This window comes from Xiphophorus hellerii, chromosome 18 (genome assembly GCF_003331165.1).
Source record: "Xiphophorus hellerii strain 12219 chromosome 18, Xiphophorus_hellerii-4.1, whole genome shotgun sequence".
NCBI classification, from domain to species: Eukaryota; Metazoa; Chordata; class Actinopteri; order Cyprinodontiformes; family Poeciliidae; genus Xiphophorus; species Xiphophorus hellerii.
Window position 1 is genome coordinate 26,924,522 of NC_045689.1, and position 21,794 is coordinate 26,946,315.

General features: G+C 39.7%; 2 protein-coding genes across 3 annotated transcripts; both read right to left on the minus strand.

Annotated features, from left to right (window-relative positions):
* Positions 1–2,301: 2,301 nt before the first annotated feature.
* map6b (microtubule-associated protein 6b) lies at positions 2,302–14,237 on the minus strand. Of its 2 annotated transcripts, XM_032546210.1 has the most exons (4): positions 12,980–14,237; positions 9,505–9,718; positions 7,911–7,959; positions 4,824–4,937 (listed from the first exon to the last, which is right to left on the minus strand). In XM_032546210.1, exons 1-3 carry the CDS (start codon positions 13,687–13,689, stop codon positions 7,915–7,917), a joined length of 969 nt encoding a protein of 322 aa, XP_032402101.1. In that variant the 5' UTR covers positions 13,690–14,237; the 3' UTR covers positions 4,824–4,937; positions 7,911–7,914. The 2 variants fall into 2 exon arrangements, with proteins under 2 accessions (XP_032402100.1, XP_032402101.1); XM_032546209.1 differs by lacking the exon at positions 7,911–7,959 and having other exon boundaries at positions 2,302–4,937; positions 12,980–14,180.
* A 158-nt stretch (positions 14,238–14,395) lies between these two features.
* Positions 14,396–21,474, minus strand: thap12b (THAP domain containing 12b). The gene is made up of 5 exons (XM_032546201.1): positions 21,125–21,474; positions 19,976–20,096; positions 19,768–19,875; positions 19,641–19,677; positions 14,396–18,407 (listed from the first exon to the last, which is right to left on the minus strand). The coding sequence occupies exons 1-5, from the start codon at positions 21,211–21,213 to the stop codon at positions 16,513–16,515; spliced, it is 2,250 nt and encodes a 749-aa protein (XP_032402092.1). The 5' UTR covers positions 21,214–21,474; the 3' UTR covers positions 14,396–16,512.
* Positions 21,475–21,794: the final 320 nt, after the last annotated feature.

The following is a 21,794-nucleotide window of genomic DNA, read 5'->3' on the forward strand; positions in this document are numbered from 1 at the left end:
GAGTCAGGAGCATACCGCCAGCTGCTTTCCTCCGTTATTAAATTACCCTAAATGTCACGCAGTGACATGGCGCTTCTTCAAGTGGAGAACTCAGGCCCCGTTTCCGTAGTTTTGACACTTTTATGATGTTAGAGTAAAATGTTTTTTGCCAGTTCCTCCCACATGAAGCTTTAGAGCTTGTTTAGGTACAGTATGTATTATTTATATCAGCTTTCACCTACTTTTTAACGGTTGTGTAATATTTAAACATAAAAAAATATTTTAACATTTCAAACCTAAGAACATAAAAACAATACTAGAATAATGTTCGCAAGAGTTCCACCACACCTTCTTTATTTTTAGTTCTTAACCGCGTTCAGTTAAGCACAAAATGTCATATTTCTGGCAAATTTAGGTTTTAAAAGAGTCTTGGACACGCTGATTTTTCTGACAAGAAGTCGTTCTAACAATCCGGATTGGCCCATCCTCTCTGACTTGGATCTGGCAGAAAATTGTTGAAGGTGGCTGAAGAGTTGAAGATTAACCCATTGGCATGAGGTATCACAAAGGTGATAAATCAAAATACTAGTCTGAACTTGCAAAAAGCTGGTCAGAAATTATTTTTTTTTAAATTTGAAAGCTGTAATATTAGTACTGCAAATATAGGGAAGAGTATACAGTATGTATAGCATGCCACCTTTTTAAAAAATCAAAATAGAAATGCCTTTTTAAAAAACATTTATACAGATTTTGATGTTTCTTAGTTATCTGTTGTAAGATCTCTGTTTATAATAAACAAACTTCTTGTTTTGCATCAAACCTTTTCAGAGGTATGAATAACTTTATTTGACAGGCACATTAGTCATTTTAATGTGTTAGTATGGATGTGACAAATTTCTAGAAACAATGAAGGAGAACCTCTTAGAAATATAAAATTAAAGATAATTAGAAAAGAAAAGAAACTCTTCTTTCACATGGAAGCTGAAGATATGTACTCGTAATCAATCATGTAATCAATCTAATATTATAAAAAGAAAAGCTGGACCCTAAAACTAGCTATAATCTTCTGAGGGCACCACATCCTCCAAAATCCTGCCCTGTTATAAATATTTATCTTTAAACACCACACATATAATATATACAAAAAGGCAAATGTAAATGCAAAAAGTGAACAATATATTCAAGAAAACTTGAATATATTCAAGTTTTACATTAGTTACATCTGGAGCAAAATGTAACTAAAAGGTAACGTTTTAGTTACGTTTTGCTCCAGTATTAGGAGTTTGGAGCTTATAAAAAAAAAAATACACATAATCCACAGAAACCGGAGTTGGTGAATGAGCCATTCCACGCGTCTCCACTAGAGGTCAGTATTTGCTGGCATTAACGCCACAAAAGCAAGCCTCATGAAGCAATGTAGCAGCTCGAAGTCTTCCAACGTGAACACATACAGAAAGCGTACAAAAAAAGGTTGACTTAAAAGCTGTTTATGCTACAATTATCCGTACTGAACAGCAGCTGCATTTGTGTGTCAGTTCATAAACCATCACTCATCTTTGACTGACCGGACATCCGGATGCTGTTTTCACATTCACAGGTCACGCGGATTGGTTTCCTTCACGTCTTACATCCTGGACACTGTCGAACTGCAACTGAACACGAAATGAGATGAAACCCTAACCAAGCAGACGAGAGCCATCACTCAGCTCATATTTAATATTTCATGGCGCTCTGCAAAACAAGGCCCGTAAGTGCTGAATTATTAATAGATTATTTTTTTTTTTTGTCTGGATGGCTTGATCACAAAAATGTGACTACCAGCAGGAAGAAGAATATGATCTCCTTTAAGGTTCTGTTTCAGGTCTTTTTCCTTTTGTTTCTCAAACAAGTGACACTGCTTCATCTCGTCGTGATGGCTCAGGAGCTCGGGTTACAACACATTTAGTTGTTTTTTTCTAAGAAATAAAATAATTGCTGAATCGCTGAAATAGGTTGACATATTTTCTTACCATTATTAAAGTAAAAATGGAAAATGCAATGACTAGAAGTCAAAGAAATGTCATGCTTGAAACTAGGTTTTCTAAAATATTCACCCAAACCTAACAAAACAACAAAAAGTTTCTTTACGTGATTAACATAAAGTACATTTTCATACAGATTCTAAACATTTTTATTATATAAATGTTTTTTTTTTGTATTTGTATGTATAAATGAAAACAATAAAGTGACCACGCTCTATTTTTTTGCCTTATGTTATCCCGCGTCTGAATTTTTCTTGATGTCACATTTACGCACGAGCAATAACTCAACAAGTCACAAAACTGGAGTCTGCACCATTATTTTAATTCAATTCATTCAGAGCAAGCTGAGGATACAAGCACAAAAAGAAAGAAAGAAAAAAAAAAATAATAATCACAACACATCTGCAGCCCGTATGACATCGTCACTTCCATCTGGTCCGAAGCTGCAGCGGTCCAAACCCCACGACGTGAAGGATGAGAGAGGTAGCACCAAGGTGTTAAGAGTGCAGAGCAGCACTTCTGGTGGTTGTGATCTTAGCGGGCGGCAGGCTTGAAGGAGATCAGACACAGAAACAAGCTTTCCAAATCACACACGCTCACACAGAGAAGCAGAAACTTTCAGCAGCATTTCAAAGAGCTGAGCTTGAAGTCCTGGCCCATTCCTTGCCCTTAAACACCTGGAGAGATCGGCCCGTTCACTAAGACAGTGATTGTTTTTCTTTTTCCTAAATGAGCTCAGCTATGTAATCACAACTTAGAGTGTGTGGCAGCCAACGCCACAAAATATAGAGTTTTTTTTTCAGAAACCAATCAAAGGAACCTGTTTGCATTTAGATCGAAAGAAACATTTTTCAGAGTGAAACCATAAATGCTGGTGTGGTTATTTTACAGCAGTACCAGCCACTAATCCATGAGATTACTAGTTAAATGTATGTCTTGTTGTGAACAGAATCTATTTCTACTCATGCATTATACTTGAAAAAGGTATCTCACCTATACATTTATCTTTAAAGGCTCCATTTACAAGCTCGAGTGCAACTGTGACCGCGTACAGTCTGCCACTCAACCAAAAGAAAGGTCTTGCATGCATGCTGTAGCAAATACATTACAGTTAATTGAATTTCCCCAACAACCAATCGGATTACGCCAGACATCACCCGGAACAATGAAATAAAAACCAGGACCAAACAGCGGAGGCACTGTAAGTAGGGAACCAGAAAAAACAGAGCATTTCGCAAAAATAAAAATACTCACGTGAAAAAAGGATCTCCTTGACATAGTTTTTTTTTTTAAGACAATTATGTCAGTACTTAACTTAGAGAGATTCAGAGAGAAGAAACAAAAGCCCTATTAGACATATGTCAGTGCTGTGTAAAAGTCTTGAGCCATCCCTCATTTCATTATACCCTCGTCACACTGTTGCGTATATGCCTTGCATTTTAAAGCTGCATAAATATATGAATATATTTGAGTACATAATGTTCACCTTTCTGTGCATCTGATACTGTAGCACACATCTCCAGCAAAGAGCTTGTCTCATAATTTTTGAACGCATCAAAATGATCTAATACGTTGTTATCTAAATTATATTTCATCTCAGGCTATGACATGCAGACGCTCTGTCTGCGCCGACGAAGATGAATTGGTTTTCACATGCCGGATGCTCGGAGTTAGATCTGTTTTTGATTAATTTGGCCTCGAATTATTAGGCTACTTAGAGGCACTCGTTTGGCGAGTAACGAGTGTCGGACTTTCAACCCAAGATGGTCAGTCAATCATGGTAAAAAAAAAGAAAATAGTTTAAAGGTAACTTGCAAACATACATGACAGGATAAGAAACAGTAAGACAGCAGCTTTAGATTTTGTTAGCATTGCACAAAACTTTCTTGAGTTCTTTAAAGCAGGTTTGAGCAAACATTCTCCAGACTTTGTATCCATCTTTTTCATCAGTGACTACTTTTTCACTTATTTTTTATGATGCGCCCTATACGTCACTGTTTGTTTTCAAACTGACCCTCAGATCATGTAAGCATAAAATAGTTCCCCAAGTTAGGCAATTAACCTGTATTGTGTTTACAAGTACCAGCCAGTGGAACAAAAATAACTGAGGCAAATCATTTTGTTTCTCTTTCTTTAGCTACGTTCACTGGAATACAGCTTTATGCTAGCAAAATCTGGGATTTTTTTGCATTGTGAAAATTAAACTAAAGCATGTACAAGTAAAATAAAAGACTAAGAATTGAATAAAAAAGTGGCACTCAAGAAAAGGACTACTGAAAAAGGTGAGGTCCAACAAGGAGATCCTTGAAAAGTCTGGAGAAATATGGCTTGAAACCTACGCAAAAGTCGGGACTGTTTTAAGGCAAAATTTTAAAGTAACGAGGGCTAGCTCTGAGCTTTTGTCACAACACTGTACAAGCACTCTTATGTCTCTTTTTGTTTTGTTTTTTTTTAGTTTAATGTCAAGTGGAACTCATATGTGCAAATTATGTGCTCAATAATAGAAAAGCGGTTCTGTGCGCCGGAATACAAAGGAGTCACAAACACTCACACGTTCACATACGGTTTAGAGTGAAATTATTCGCAATATCCTAAAAGCTCGACGTCATTCAAACGTGATCCTACGTGTAAACCTGGCAACAGGTGTGGAGATGAACGAAAGAGGAAGAGAATTATTTTCTCTGCGATGTCGTCACACACCTAAAAAGCGTACGAGTTGACCCCTTCCTAATGTTTGGCCTCGGCCAGTCTGTTGCTGATCTCTTTGCTCTTCTTCGTCACCGTTCCCTCTGGCGTGGCTTCGGGTGTCTTCGCAGACGGTTTCTTCTTGGCCAACTGGGAACCAGCAATCTGCTTCTCCTTAGATTTTTTCACCATCTTCCCGGTCGTTGTTGTCGGCGCCTTTTTTGGTTTGGTGCGAGACGTTGGTTTGTCCACCTGGAAAAGAGAAGATGGGTTTAAAAAAAAAAAAAAAGAAGAGGATAAAGCTCACAGCACTGACCTTTAGTCTGAAAAAAAAAAAAAAATGGCTACGTTCACACGGCAGGCCTTGATCCTCAGTTCCGATTTTTTTTGTGGTCATTTCATATTATCGAGTAGTGTGTCTACAATCAGACTTTCTGTGTGAACCCCAAACACGCACAAAAAAAAAAATCGCAGACACTATTTATGAAAATGATAATGGGTCTGTTGATCAATTTTGAAGTTGCTAAGCTATGGCAGCTGGAAATATTGTCACAAGATCATGTGACAGGAGCGCAATTGAAGGAAGGCCCAACTTCTGTAGAGAAATCTGTTTGAATGCGTAGTCAGTGTAGTGGTGGGCTTGCCATGTGATGCGCTTCACTGACACAGACGTCTTTCATAATTTCACAATGAAAGACGTCTCAGCCCTTCATTGTCTCAGCCATTGTTCACTTCTGGATTTGCCGCGTCTGGCTTCGTCTGGCGCCGAATCATGAGGCAGGCCTCACATCAATGACGTGAAAACCGTATAAAATACGACATGGCCGTTCAGTCCGCAGAGACTTTAGAAACTATAGAATATGAAAATTGGATTTTTTAAGGGTGGGAAAAGATCGTAGTTGGGCTGTTCAGTCGGATATTTGCAAAAACAAATATCCGATTTGGGTTGAATTTGCCTGCTGTCTGAACGTAGCGGATGATGTCTGGGTTATAAACCGAAGCTAAAGCCAGCTGCTGTTTATCTTAGCTTAGTATGATGGTTAAAGGTGGATGATGGATCCTCTCAGTGCTTTAACGTTTGTGTTGTTTCCTGTGCTGTTGCCAGGAAATATTGGCCGATAAAAGAACTGGACCATTTTTTGTGACTCGGTTTTTACTATATTTGTTCCCTAATGGAATAAATGTACTCAAATTAAAGTTGTAATTTTTCCAAATTTTTCAATGTGATATTAGCATACTGCAAAAAACAAATCACTATAAGGCTTTTTATCAAATAACAAGTAAAAAAAAGGAAGAAAAACTCTGTAAGATATTTAGTTCTTTATTTTTAAAAGTGTTGAAATATTGACATCTACTCTTATTTTAAATTTTAGATTGTTGATTTAATTTTACTTAAACAGAAAAAAACAACATATTTTACTTATTAAACAATAGCAAAACACTGTTAGGACACCGTGCTCCTAGTCTTAGCCCCTTTGGTTGAAAACTTTTCAGAGATTTTTCTTGTAGCCATCTGCCATCAGCCTTTTATTCTAAGATAACATGATACCACAGACATGTCTGCATGTAAGTTACTAAGTGAAACTTTGAGTACAGCAAGATATTCAGCTGCTGGCTTTAGCTTTACATTTAAAAATTATTTTTTTGGGGAAAAAAAAGACATTTTATTCTTCTTCCTAAATATAAAAAAAAAAAAACACTGAGCACATTGTTCAAAATGTGCCTTAAACATGACTATAATTAGAGTAAAATTCACATTTTTGCATGCAATACATACCTTTTTTTTTACCCTTCCTCTTAAAATAATGCCTCCTTACAGCATAGGTGATGTATATAAACGTGGTAAGTGCAGTTAGAAAGGAAAACGCACAAAAGTGTTTGTGCCTTTCTTCCTACATAATGGTGGTTCATGCAGTCTCTTTAAAAAAACTGTTTTTAATTGAACAACACATCAGAAATTCAATGTTAGTCTTATGGCTTTAAGGATGAAATACTTTAGTACAGACACTGTTAGCGGTGGCAACATGTCGAGACCTGACAAGCAAGCTTGCAATTGTAGGCTGTTGGTTCAAATACAGACTTTGAAACGGTGAGAGCAGAGAGCTGCTGAAAGCGAGCCACTAAGCGTAGTTCTGTTCCTTAGTCAAAATTAAAAAACAGCATAGTGGAAGACCTTCCAGCTGCTACAAATGATCTTGTATAAAGCAAAAAAAAGTTGCAAAACATGCTCAACTTTTGTTTGAAAAAGTAAACTTAAAAATCTAAATGGTAAATGGTCTAAATGGACAGATGTCTTCTGGAAGGCTGCACCTGGTGGTAATAATGACGTTTGTATTTATGTGAATAAACAGAGGCTGGTGCAAAGTACAGGCAACAAAGCTGCTAATCAGCCGACTGCAGATAGGTTTCTCTATAAAAAGCTCAACAGCAATAATCTGTTCCTATTGTAATGTCTACAATAGGAAATAAGAAAAAATGCTAAATTCAGCAGGGATTTTATGTTTGCTTAATGCTGCAGTAGGTAACTGACAAAAAATAACTACATTTTTACCCATTTGTCCAAACTGTCGCCATTTCGTAATTTAAATCGGTCACTGCATAGTATGAGACAGATGTGGTTCTACTGCTATCTGCAGCTAAGTGAGAGCTAAGGGACTCTCCTCCTGGCCAATCAGAGCCAGGAGGAGAGTCTGGCTCTGATTGCCACATAGCACAGCTAGGGTCTTAGCTGTGCTATGCTACAGCTCCTTCCTCACAGTAGAGTCTGCCGCGACTGTGCAAGGTAGTTAGCATAGCCACGGATGAGAGCAGATAAACAGCTTTCCTGTAACAGTAAGTTGTTCCTCCGCCATTAGCACAGCTGCAGCAAACCGGCAATCATGAGCAGCGCTTACATGTGAGTCATTGACAGCGCTAAGACCCTCTTGCTCTTATTCTTATCTGTTACTCACTGAACATCTGCAAGTCATTTATGCTAAACCTCCTTCAACAAATGTTTCACGTCCCGTCGGGTCTGCCTGGGCGTGGCAGCCTGAGAGGTGGGCGCAGAGTGAGTGTGTGTCTGAGAGTTCTCCGGCGGACTGGTGGTTAAATGTGTCTGAGGCTCGCTAAGGCCGGGATGCATTCAGGGCGTGAGAATGTGCGTGAGCAGAATGCATGTCTGCATTCGTCTGATCAACCCGGGGGTCAGTCTCCATGCTTGTCTGGAAGAAACAGAGAACACACCTGACTACAGCAGGTGGAGAGCAGAGCTGCTCTCCGTCTCTGAGAGGCCCTAGGAGAACGAGAGAGGGAGCGGCCAAGTGAACAAACCAGCGTTACACACAGGATGAAACCAGTTTCATGCGTGCTGTGCAAGAGTTTTGAATCGACCCCTCTTTTTCAGTTGATTGAAAGAGCAAGACTTTTTTTTTGGTATATTTTAAAGTGGTATCAGTCACTGTCTGCATGTGTGTGTGCGGGTGTGTGCGTGTGTGTTTCTGAAGGTCTTTTGATTTTATTTGGCTGTTGTTTCCCCTCGTTTTTCCTCATCAGCTCTAATCTGACTCCTTTGACATGAGATGTAAAGAAATGAGGGATAACTCAAGACTTTTGCACTGCATTGCACATCAGTGAGTGTGATATAGGGACATACAACACCATTCCACTTATCTTAAAATAACATAATCCATATTTTACACTTTATTTAATAATTAATTTAATACTTTAATTAATACTCTTTATTTTGAGTACGTTTATTTTAAAAAATCTCACATTATAAGCTTTTTACGTGTAGTCCATTTTGAAGTTAACCTTACAGGATGTAGGTTTGGAACATGACAGACGTTGAATTTCAGATTTTTTTTTCTGGCACAAGACAAAAAATTTATATGAAACATTTCCAGGGATTTTCAAATAGTTCATAATTTAATGAAGTCAAACAAGGTTCCAAGTGTTTGCGCTCTGACTGCAAATAATACAATTCTTCTCGTAGACAATTTCTGACTTAGAAAGATTTGACCAACAAAAGAGTGCTCTCTGGTCTTTAGTGTTTTGAAGAGCTGCTGAGAGAAATAGTCCTCTGTGTCGTTTCCATTTGGAAAGAGGAAGTCGAGGGCTACAAATGAACACTAATCGAATTTAACTAATGAAGTATACTTCAGTTACATTTTTCTTTATGGGATCGTCAACAGGGGAGTGTCGCGAACTTTTTTCTTGGAGTAGCCAGTCAGGGTTATGGACAGTAGGAGAGTGGAACACAAAAATGTTAATTTGATCTAAATTCCCTGAAGTGTTATTTTACGATGGACAGCATGCCACAATTGGCGGAAATTGTGTCGTTTAGTCTGAAAGATAATCTATGTATGCTACAAATAAAGTGGTTCTAGTGGGAGCAGGCAGTCAGATTTCAAGGGTAGATTCAATGTGATATTTAGAACATGTTGTCAAATATAAATCCAGTTTTAGGACATTTTTCGTATTTTTACCAAAGGTGGAGATACGTACGGAAAGCAATGGGATTGTAATCCAAAGCATGGTTTGTGTTTTTGTAGTTAAACTGAATTGTCATTGTTTGATTTGCTGCTTCACCTTTTGTTTTAGCTACTCTGAAACCTTGAATAGCAACAATTGTTGGTACTTTGTACTAAGAGTTTATGAATTGCTACGAAGGCACATTTTTTGGCTTTGTTGCTTGGCGAATTTGATTGTTAAGGCTTTTGTCGACCTGTCGTTAGGTCAAAGCATGAACATATTTTCTTTTGGAAAAGACTTTAATGTGAGCAAATCTGGCTACTTGGAGGACTGGTGGTTCGATTTTGCAGGTTTGGGGGTGCCTCACCTTGGCTGGCTCCTTGCCCGGCTCGCTGTACAGGCTGCGTATCCTCCGGCGCTCCAGCAGCTTGTTGTCAGTCGCCTGGGCCTTCACCTGCTCCCCTTTGTATGTGGCACTGTAGCTGGTTTCCAGGCTGGTCTCCTCTCCGGGTGGTTTATACTGGGAGGGAGCTTTGATCGGCTTCACTGGTTTCACATCCTTGTACGCCTTAAACTCGGTCCTAGGAAGAACAGCAAAATCGACTTTTATAAAGGCGTTTCCGAAAACGGAGCAGATGGGACGTGGAAAAACGAGCCAATCGACGAAAGGAACTCCGTCATGAATTGGTAAAAAGTGCCTCCTCATCGTCGAGTAGATTTATGAGCGATACTAAACATTTAACTAATGTTTAACTGCAACTCAATGCTAATTGTTGTCCATTTACAAAACGAAATGACCTGTTATTAGGTTTTTTCTATTTATCTCTGCCTGCTTTTCCCTTAATGACTTGGTTTTTCATTTCTGCTTAGAAACGGCCTCTTTGGACTAAAGTCAGAACTTGATGTTTCGAGTTCTAGTTTGAAATCTGCGTATTCTAATTTCTCTGGGTTAACTGGATGGAAAATGCACAAGTGTAGACCTGTGGACAGTTAGGACAGCATCTTTTTTTCCTGTATTCCCCAAAGACTGACAAGTCAAGCAAATTGGGATCAGTAATTACTGAGGCAAAACTGTAGAACTTTACATCTGGAATCAAAAGTTTTCCTCATGAAAGTGAGTTAGGCGCCATTAGATGATGGCTTTTTTTTATATACTAATCATCTTTTGTTTGGCTCAACTTGTTTTTATGTCAAACTAATCGATAGCATTGATTTCCTTTGGCAGGTTCTGATTGATGATTCGACAGTCCACTAGAATCATATTGCATTTTCCCTGTTCATGTAATGCATTATAGCTGAAAAATCCTACTTTTTCATTTGGTAAACAGCATGTTGTATAATTAAAAAAAAAAAATTAAACTTTTTTTTCTTTTCTAGTCAAACTTTGTTACATTTAACAAAACCAACACCGATCAGTTTATACTCCTTGTAGTCCTTTGAAAGAAAATTGGTCTGGCTCAGTTAAAATCGAACTTTAAAGGAAACTGAAAATTGATGTTGGTCAAGAGACTGATGGGTGCTTTTCTGCAGAAAATGTTCACACACACTCGGTTGCCTTCAGACCCTTTTGCTAACCTCATTCTCTTGGGGTCAAGAGCATTGATTAGGTAGTAATCCCGGGAAGTGTAAGGCGGTGGCGGAATCGATGATGAAACCCTTATCTGTTGCAGTATCACTTGCTTTCTGGTTAGACTGAAATAGGAGACATTGAAACACCAAATATCTTTTCATGAGCTCCATGAAAAGATCTTTTTATTTAAAAAAAAAAAAAAAAAAAAGATCTTCGACACCAGCCCAAACAGTGAGGCACGAGGCTCTATCTTTAGGGTTAAAGTTAAAGAAAATCTACTGTTTGACCCCACTGTTCACTACAATGGAAAGCTACACTAAAGCCGTTTTCTTCTGAGTCAGTCTTGTGAGGTTGTGCCGTACACTGCCCCCTACTGGTAAGCTAGAGTAAAGATCACAAAACATGTATTTAAACACATCCTTCTGTAGGAGATCCTCACAGGTTAAGAAAAATAAATAAATCACTAACAAGTATTTAAAAAATTACAAAAATTCTGATTATTATTATTTTTTTATTATTTATTTTATGTTGGCAGTAAAATGAAAATAATCAAGTATCCATTAAAGTGAAAATCATGCATCACGGTCTACAAGAGACATTTTCACCAATAATGGAGTTGAACTGGTCTTGAAAAGACTTCAACAGGAGATAACATCGCAGCCATATTGCCATTAGACCGTAAATTATGTGGTTTTGTTCCAAAAAAACCCATAATATTAGCATCCATCCATCCATTTTCTATCACCCTTGGCCCTAGTGGAGTCGGGAGGTGCTGGTGTCTATCTCCAGCGAACGTTTCGGGCGAGAGGCGGGGTTCACCCTGGACAGGTCGCCAGTCTGTCGCAGCATATTATTAGCAGAATTACTTAATTGTGCAAGTTTCAGTTAGTGTCCAGAAAAGCCGTGCATAACACAAAGTCCTGTAGGAAAGGAAGCAGAGTTAATATTTCAGCAAAAATAATTAGCAAGACAGTGACAGGAGCTGTAGAACATGTCCAAAGGGGAAAAAAAAGGATTTGGATGCACAGAAAGCAGAGACATTGAAGCTAAATGCATTTTTTTTCTGATACTGAACTTATTTTAATTATAGTTTATAGTTTACAATCAATAAACATGTCTTTGCCACACAGGTTTAAGTACAGTTTGTGGCTGCTTAGGTCAAAAGTACTTGGACTCACAAAGTACAAGTTGACAAACATATCAGTTGCACATATAATAAGGAAAACATTATTAGCTATTTTATCAGTCATACTTCAGAGCAAATTTCATTATTTCTGCTGCCTCATTTCAGGTATACCTTTAAAAAAAATTGTCAATAAATCAGCAAGTAGTCGCTGTTCTTAGCAGTTGATGGCGAACGTAACAGGTTGGCCGCTTCCTAAAAACAAATGATCTACTTTAGCATAGCATATCAATACCAAGTTGATATCAGCATCAGATGGGTACTCTCATGGTGAGTTTCAAATTCCCTCTTGAAATTTTATTTTATTTTTGGTATTCTAGTGTCTCAACTCTACCTAAGTAAGATTTTGTTTCTCAAATTATACATTTTTTAGATGCACACAAATATGTTTTGTTTTTCTGTTATTTCTCTTTATTGTGTTAATATGCTATTAAAGTATTTTGCAGACACCTTCTTCCAAATTCAGTCTAAGGTTTTAACAAGACATTTTAAAGGAATAACAACAAAAAAAACGGTAGAAAGTTTGTATCAAACTTGAATAAAAAGTATCAGGGTCAGTATCGTTGTATTTAATTGCTATGGAATCGATACCACAATATGAAGTATCGCATACCTCCACTTCATGCTGAGTCAACGGCTAAAAGAAAGAGCTGTACTAATTCAATTTTTACTTCAATGATTCAGGAAATAAAGGACCGTCCCATGTGGTGATTTTCACTCTTTGTTTGCTTCCTGTATACGGGATCACTTTGCAAAAACTAATTTTTAGAATATACTGTTATTTATTAGATCACATTTGTGAAGTGACTGCTGTGTTAATTAAGCGAAACCCATCCTGTCGGCTGATTTACTGTCGACGCATTGATTGTTATATCAAGCTGTGTGGGCATAACTGGAGGTGGGCCCAAAGTAAATTCTGCATGGTTTCTTTCGAGATGCTCGGATTTTCCCCACATATAGTCTAAAGACTTGCTGTACACCAAGTGGAATATGTTTTATGCCCATAGATAATGCAAAAATCCCATCATGCGTGAAAGGGTTACAGGATATAAGCTCCAGCTTTGTCCCGGCTAACCCTCATACTCTTACCTGTAGCTGCTAGAAGTCGACATGACCTCCTTTATCTGTCTGTTGAGGGCGTCCGCTGCGGCTCTGCCTCTCCGCTGCTCTGCGCTCACCTCCGCGGGTCCCTCCGTCTTCTCTGCCGCTTTTCTCTCCGCGGACTTCTCCCTCCTCGCCGCCTCCTTTGACTCCTTCTCTTGAATCTTCTCCTCGATCTCGCTCTTCTCCACGCCGCTCTCGCTCTCGCCAGCTGCCGCTGCCGCCGCGTGCTCCAGCTTGGAGCCGGCGGTGGGACTGGGCTTGGGGATCCACGGGTGGTCGTGCTTCCTCGGTATGGGCCAGGGCTTGTAATCCTTCTGGTACTGAGTCTCGTTGCTGAACGGCGCCGGCGGCGGCTGATACTCGTTCCGGGGCTTGCAGCTGGGCTCGGGGCGCACTCTCCACGCCTTGAAGTCTTGGCGCATGACGGACGCAGCGGACGCGCCGCCTTTGGCCGCTGCGGCACCCCCCGCCGCGGGCGGCGCCTTGGCGGCCTCTCGCTCCTCCGGATGCGGCTGGGTTTCTATGGCAATGGCCGCGGCCTGCTTCTGCCTGGGCTGTGGGTGGTGGGGCAGGTGCTGCACGTCGGCCACATCCGAGTATTTGGTGAAAACCAAAGGCACCGCGATGTCTGCCTTGTCCAGCTCGGTCCAAAAGCGGTTGATGCAGCAAGCGCGCGTGATGCACGGCCAGGCCATGACGCTCAACCTGAAGAGGAAGCCGACTGGAGAAGATGGGCAAGGGGAGGAAAAGGCTCTATCCGTGGACAAACGCGTAGAGAGGAGGGAGGTAAATTTTTTTTTTTTTTAAACGCGCGACGTTCGACGCAAAAGTCTCCCAATTCTGCAGCTCCCCCTTGAACAGGTCGCCTCCCTCTCCCTCGGTCTCGGTGAAGTTTAAGACTTTGGGGCTAACCGTGGAGTGAGCGTCGCCGTCTGGTTGCGCATCAAAGCGACCCCACCCCACATTTGTGTGATGCCCTGCGTGGTTGTACGGCGAAACATCACCTGAACTCCGTCTGCGTCCGTCCAGCGCGGAGAGGGAGGAGATACAGTTAACCCTCCTGCTGCCATTGTTACGACATTCAAAAAGGGGGATAAAACTAAATTAGCATAAATAAATGCTTACAGACGACACGGCACAGGAAGAGGCGCATGTCGGTATATTAAGTTACAAATGAAAAGGTAGTAAATCAAAATGTGAAACGTGTCACACCTCGGTTAACATAAAATTCAAGGACTTTCCAAATTTCATCACATTTAAATAGCACGCGCGGCGGCATTTGCTTGCTTCCGCTTAATATGTTATCGATAAACGATTTTAATACAATCTAAATTTTAGTATTACTAGTATTGAGACAAAAAAAACCAAACATGAAAAGCTTGTAGTTGTGTCAGAAAAGAATCAGTGAAACAAAGCGGATTTAATCTACAGCCTACAATCATACAGTTACAAGATATTAGAAAATCCTTCCACGGGTCATTGAAATTCTTGAAACTTTGTGAAGATGAAAATCTAAAGTAAATTCAGAAACCTGGAAAGTTTTTTCCCAGAAATTGACGGAGCTTAAGTATTGAGAGCATATATGCGCGTGGAGAAACTTTTTTCAGAAGGCAAATGTATGAAAAATATGTTATTAGTAATTTATTTATTTATTCAGGTACAATTGACATCCATAATCATCCAAATTAACAGAAAATAAAAACATCTTTTTGGTTTGATTTTTCCTTTTTTTAAATTGAATAACATCCAGCTTTAAATTATATTCTAATATACTGAGAAACATTTAAGATAGTTTGTAATGTCGTACTACTGGTGTGATTACTTTGATCTTTTTTAGGTTTGTGTGACTCAGCAACTCTGATGCTGACACTTAAGCTTATGAAGGACTGACAATATGACCTCTGCTAGAAGTTGCTTGTCCACATTTCTATTTAAAACATTGTTCATTTTTTTTCTATATCTAACAATTTAATTACATTCACAACTTTGTGTATTGAACTATGTTGGTTCATGTTTGTGAGTTAATTCGAGCTATTTGGGACTTGATTGTAGCTGGGAAAGTTTAATGTCGACATAACTGTGCAACTAACAAACCTGCTTTAACAGATTATTTTAATGTACAACTTTAATATTTCTGCAGGACTAAAAAACATGGATTAATAACCTAAACATGGAAAAAAAAAAAAAGGAACAGATTTTATGTTTTTTACAGGGCGTTTAATTAAAACTAATTAAACATTTCTCTCAAAAAATATACAAAAACAAAATCATGTTCAAAGCACAAGTAGAAAAAACCCCAAATATCACATTTTGTTTAGACATATCCTGGCATAACACGATACATGAACATAGTACAGACGGACTTCCAACACTATTGAAAACCAGAATAAAGAAACTCAGTAGGAGACAGATTTTACCAAACTTGTGCTGCCGCTCCCATTTGGTGTCCAGGAGAAGAGCCTTTTTCTAAAAAAAAAAAGTGATCTGCCTGCATCATGTCATTTGATTTAGAAAAAAAACCCCACAGACATTATCAGATCAATTACAAAAGTCACAAATATCAAAAGGCTAATAATAATAAAAAAGATGATAAAACCCCCCAAAAGATTTGATTCATTTTATTACGGCGTCACCGCGTACTAGAACTCAACAGTCTGTTGGAGAAACACTGAATATTTACACATCACACATTTTCTGTCACTTTTAGTTAAAAGTCTCTCAAAATTGTAAGCTACATAAACTGATTAAAAAACAAACATCCACTTTGCATTTGTTTGAATTTCAGAGCGAACGTTAACACAGACCACCGTCACTCTGCTGACCAGCTGAAGCTGCGTTGTTTCGTTTATTGACCAACGTCTCTCAAACTTCCAAGAAAGATTTAATTGTTTGTGCGAAAATGTTTCTGGTGAAGAAGTTATAAAGTACAATGGAGTATTTGGGCCATACTAAAAAAAAAAATTAAATAAGAATAAAGTTAGAAATTACAAGAATAAAGTTACAATATGACAAGAATAGTTATATTGAAAAGAATAAAGTTGAATTAGGAGAATAATCGAATTGAGCGTAAAGTTGTAGGGTCACGATAAGTTATACTACGTCAATAAACTCGTAGGATAATAAAGTCACAGTATTAAGAAAATGATCATTTTACAACCTAGAGTCAATATACGACTTTATTCTTGTATTATTTTTGATTTTATTATTGTACAACTTGTAATATTACTTAATTCTCACAACTTTATTCTAATTTTATTATCTTAGTTCTCGCAGCGTGGCCCTAATGCTCCATCGTAGTAAAGTCACCACCACCTTTAACTCTTTTATAGTAACTATTGTGTAGCTACAGCTAGCGGGCTAAGTACCACCATGTCTGTTAAAACAACCGACTGCGTGGCGTTAAGATGACAAAATTATTTCAGATGCAGTAATAAGATAATATTCTACTTTTTTTTTTTTTTTGCAGTTAAAACTGGTATTTTACTCAAAGACAACAAGTGAGAATCCGACCCAAAGCTTCAAATCACTTTGGTCACAATGACGTCATCGCCAACGTCCTCGGCCTCAGCCTCGGGGTCATCCTCGGGGTACAGCCGGCAGTATTTGTCCACCATGACATCCAGGTCGTGCTTGACGTGGGTGTTGATGTGGAGCATCGCGAGACTTTTGTTTAAATGCCTCGCAGGCACGCTGCCGACGTACGCCTGCAGCCGCTCGGTGGCGGCGTCGCCCGTGCCTTTCTCGACTTTGAGCACCGGCATGGTGGACAGCACCTTGAGGAAGGCGTCCACGTTGGGGAAGAACTTGACGTCCGGCAGCTGCAGGGTCTCGTGGATGGTGGTGGGCAAGCGCACCTCTTTCCCTCTGTGCTTCCATTTGATTCTCCAGCAGTGGAGCTCGGCGGGAAGCGTGTCCGGGTTCGGGAGGTCGCCGCTGTAGACCTCGGCGAAGTTCTCCTCCGTGGTGTTGAACTTCATGTGGCCCATGACGGCCGGAACCAGCGACAGGCACTTGAGAGCTCGGAGGTTGTTGTCACAGAACATGTCCTCCACCTCCTGCATGATGCCGCGGATCACGGGTACGGTCACGTACTCCTTGAAGTAGGTCTCGGCCTGGATCTCGCCGAGGTCGGCCGCCCGCTGCTTCCGGAGGAAGAGCCTCGGGACGGACACGGGGATCTGCATGAGGGCGGCCAAGCTGACGGCCTCGCTGTACCAGAACTCGTGGTACACGTCGATGTTGTCGTTGACCTCATTGAGAGAGTACAGAACCGCCGTTAGGCTGCTTGCGGCGGAGAACACGTCGAGCGTTTCCCCCTGAAGGTTTCTCCCAAAGGCTCTGGTGAACGTCAGAACGTTCTTCAAGATGACGACGGTGACAATCACCTCAAAGTCCGCGATGCTTTCTCCGATGGAATACGCATCCGCAGTGACGCTACTGGAAAACTTTCTGCCGGCATTGTCCCGAATGCTATCCATGCACAGCAGGAGTGAAGGTAATATATCCAGCAGCACATCAAAGATGTTGTGTTGCTCCGTCCATCCGGAGGAGCACATCTTTTTGAGAGCATTTCTTTTCTCCTCGTTCTTCTGGAACTGAATGGAGATGGCCTTCTCCAGCTCATCCTGAGTGTGTGGGGTTTTAAAGAAGGACGTAATCCTCCTCAGATTCTCCATGACGATCTGCACGTTGGGGAAAGGTAGGTTGTTGGCGAGGTGGATGTTCAGCGCCAAATGCGAGCAAGGCATATGCAGCGCGAGAGGGTACTTCTCCATCAGCAGTACGGCGACGGCCTTCATCTTAGTGGTGGAGGTCCCGGTGGCCTTGTGGGCCTGACCGCGACAGTCCTCCATGCTGAGTCCCCAGCGGTCCACCAGGAGAGCCTCCAGGCTTTCCACCAGCGCCGCCTCGTCTCCGTCCACGAACGGGAGGAAGTCCACGAACTCCTCTCTGAGGACGTTCTGCTGGTTGACGAAGCGGAGGAACACGGGCAAGTGTTTGCTGTTGGCGAATTCGACCAGGTCGCCCGTCACCAGGGAGTAGAAACGACTCTCCCTCACCTCCATGAGCATCTCCTCCCTCACCGTGTTCTCGCAAACGTCGAGGAGCTGGTTCAGCTGCGCAGCGCTGAGGTACTCGCTGTTCACCGCAGTCACCTCGAATCTCTTCCTCAGAGCCTCGTCTCCGGCATTCATGCAGTAATCTATGACGGCCTGGAAGTTGTTGGACTTGAGTTCTTCTTCGGATACTCTGCCGGTGGTCAAAGGGATTGCTTGTTTTGCCAGCATGAACAGAATCTCAAACAAAGACCTCAAATAATCCCGGTACTCTTTCTCATCGGCCGAGAGCTGAGGCTCGTTGTCAACCATGTTTGACAGATCCTCTTTTTTGATGGTCTGCTCAGCAGAAGCCACTGAGGATAGAGACATAAGGAACACAGGTTGTTTTAGATAAACAAATCATTCAATGGAGACGCACCAATCAGTTTCAGGTTTAGTGACAACCAAAATTAATAACTTTGGTTGCCACGAAATGTTTTTGCCTTTAAAAAAAACTTAACTTCTAATTTAATATGAAATTGTCTTTAATATCTTATGTTAGCCATACTCTCGGCAAAATCTCTAAATTAAGTTTAAAGAGATAAAGCAGAATTCCTTTGCAGTACTCAATGCAGCCTTCCTGTTATCTCTTAATCTCACTTTGAAGCAGCCCGATGAAGCAAACGTGTCTCAACATGTCCTGAAATTAGACTTATATTTTTAATTGCTTCTTAAACCTCCTCTACATCCACCTACTGGTTGATTTAAAACCCCACTGAGATGGAAGAGTTGCTAACTTTGATCCTTATTCCAGTAGCAACTTCCACCCTGAAGAGGGTTTTTGTTACTTATTCTGAAAGTACTACGCTAGAGCAGTAAACGTTGGAAAACATGGGATTTTGTGGTTTCTGCCTTCCCAGTCACTAGAGCTGAAATGGTAAATCAGATTGTTTGAGATTTATCGATTCTTGGCATAATTGTCAACTAATTTTGTAATCAATTAATCGTTAACTGGAATATACAGACTCAAAAAAAAGGGCAATTTGCTGAAAGAAAAGTGCAGAGCAGTAATTAAGCCAAAGCTGTATAAAAATATAGACATCTTGCATACAAAAATCTTTTTCTGTAAATATGTTCCGCCCAGAATTCAAAAAACTTCTATCAAGAACCTTTCTGCTATCCAGTTATTAATTGGTTAATCAAAAAACAATGAGTTGACAGAGCAGCCCTACATTGTACTGATGCTAAGTAGAAAGGGTTGAGCTTTTCACATGTTGATGTTAAAAGTAATTTTTTTAGCTGCTTGATCCTTTGCTGCAAATAATCAAGCACACAATAAAAAAAAAAAACCTATGTTGTTACATTTGAGACAAATTATTATTATTTTTCCCCCATTTAAGAATGAATTACATTTGTTTATTAGCAACTTGATGTATTTCTAATATCTTATAAAAAAGACTTAAGAGGTTAAATGACAAATCAACAGAAGGTCCCATTTTACTTATTCCATTAACCGTCAAAGTAATCAATTCCAGTCACCAGTCAATCGTTTCATGCATAAATAAATGGACACAAAAGTACCTGTAAAAAGTTCCCCAAATACTTACATCGTCTCTCTTTAATCCTCTGTATATCTTCATCAGTCTAGGGAAAATTAATAAACTGGGATTAACTCACAAAAGAAGAAAAAATCGAGTTAGCTGAATTATTAAACAAGATTTATTTTTTCCTTACAAGTTCTTTTATCTGCTTCCGATGCCTGGTGTAAGGGTTTTTCAGATGGCTCGTCAAATCAAAAATGGTTGGGATGGCCGTGTCCTTCAAGACCGTCCTATAGGGGCTCTGAAATGAAAAACAATCAAATAAGACTGTATAAATACAGAATTATACAGATGTAGATTTGTCACGCAAGTGCTAAAACACAGATGGCGTCGACACTCACAGTTTTGCACACCATGGCAGGGTCAAAGTGTTTGGCACATAATCTGTAGTGCTTATTCAACTGGTCGGCTGTTTTGGCTTCGAGATCCGCCCTGCGGCAATTCTCCACCCAGATTCTGCATCTAGAAACAAAAACAAACAATAGGTTTCTAAAACATGACATTTTACTTTAAGTTTCGATAATGTAGTCATACTCTCCCAAGTAAAAGTGTTTATAATATGTTTTTTAATATTCATCTTTCAGACTACTAAAAATGTTTTCATTTTTCTCCTCCAGTGGAAACTTGACCTCTCCAATGTTTATAATAAAATACCATTTTATAGTAGGAAACTGTACAATTATATGCAAATACATATGTGTATGTTTTGGGTAAATGTTTTAGCAAATGAGTCTAATTTTGGATCATTTCTAAAGTAGAATTAGTTCTTCCTTCTCCAGACTAACATAAATGCTAAGTCTGAAGTTCTATGCTGTAGTATTTTTAAACCAATAAGGGTTTAGGAATTTTATTTAAGGGTTAGGGCTTAAGTATAACTAGGTTGCATTTCCTGTTCCATTTTCAAAATCCGCTCATCAATCCATTTTTCACTCCATTTATTTGTTCAGCTGTCTGCTTCTCCAGCACTCAATTGATCCCCCCTCCATTCATTTGCCTACCCAATCCATCCCCTAAGTCTGTTGTTTGTGAACTTTTCCTATCTAATGGTTCACCTCTGTAACAATATCAGCATTAAACTTTTATATTTACATTTTAAATGCAACTTGGGGGGATTTTAATTTGCAAAAAGTATAGAATTTTTTACATAAAAATAAAAATAAACGACCAGAGTACTTAAAAAGTAGTGGGATTTCTTCAACATGGTTTTACTCAAGTAAAAGCAAAAAGAAAATATTAATATTCGGGATAAAATCTACCCAAGGACTGAATAAATGATATTTAATATGCATTACTTGGGTAATCAGACAGACGGGTATTTTAATGTCTAAAGTTTAAACCTCCCTCTAAGAGGATGTGGTCGAAGGTAAAACATGAATTTTCATAAACATGAGCTCAACGTACACAAAACAAAGAACTCTTGTAAAGTTAGCGGGACTTTTAGAAATACTTTAAGATCGTCTTTGTGTGCGATGCGTTTTATGTTCCTTTACCTCTCAGGGTCTCGAGGAAACCGGAAAAATGCCAAGTCGGACTGTGTACTCTTCCGTGTGCAGTTTGGAGCCGCGCAAAAATTCGGCATGTTTCAGTCTGGCCAGTTAGCTTAGCTACCGTCGCTGGCTAATGTCCTCTGATAGCTTGATATCCTTTCAAGAAGCCAAGTCCACCGGTGAGATTCTCAAATCAAAGCTGGACTTTGACTTTGGCAAAGAAATGTCTCATAAACATCTCAAAAGCAGATCAACAATCCAGAAAACCGCCACACAAAACAACAGTTACATTTAGACTCGTGCGACTTCATTTTGCAGCGCCATGTCCCGCCCACGACGAATGTAACTGGACGAATGGAGAATCATTTGTATAACTATTGGTCGAATCGAATTATCAGACAGACCAATCGAATTTCAGCCAGGCATTTTTTTTTCTTCTTTAGTCTATCTGACGTAGTTACCTTAACGTCCTACAGCACTCTGCTGCCACCCACAGGCATTTGATAACAGCAGATAAAACACAGGCCGTCCGGGCGTCTGCCATATTGTGAGTGGTGTGTTCTTCTTGGAGTCCAAAAACAAGTATGCTTTGAAATTAAGTTTGCTCAATAAAAATCACAAAAGTTTACCTTTATCTAACAGCTGAGAAACAGTTTTAACACATAGTGTTATA

Bases quoted from the DNA above. Each gene is read 5' to 3' on its own strand.
- map6b (XM_032546209.1), bottom strand. From the start codon at position 13,689: ATGGCCTGGCCGTGCATCACGCGCGCTTGCTGCATCAACCGCTTTTGG. The intron at 9,719-12,979 runs GTAAGAGTATGA...TGTTCTTCCTAG, and splicing joins TCGACTTCTAGCAGCTACAG to GACCGAGTTTAAGGCGTACA. The intron at 4,938-9,504 runs GTGAGGCACCCC...TCTCTTTTCCAG, and splicing joins CGGGCAAGGAGCCAGCCAAG to GTGGACAAACCAACGTCTCG.
- thap12b (XM_032546201.1), bottom strand. From the start codon at position 21,213: ATGCCGAATTTTTGCGCGGCTCCAAACTGCACACGGAAGAGTACACAG. The intron at 19,678-19,767 runs GTAAGGAAAAAA...AATTTTCCCTAG, and splicing joins GGAAGCAGATAAAAGAACTT to ACTGATGAAGATATACAGAG. The intron at 18,408-19,640 runs GTAAGTATTTGG...CTCTATCCTCAG, and splicing joins GAGGATTAAAGAGAGACGAT to TGGCTTCTGCTGAGCAGACC.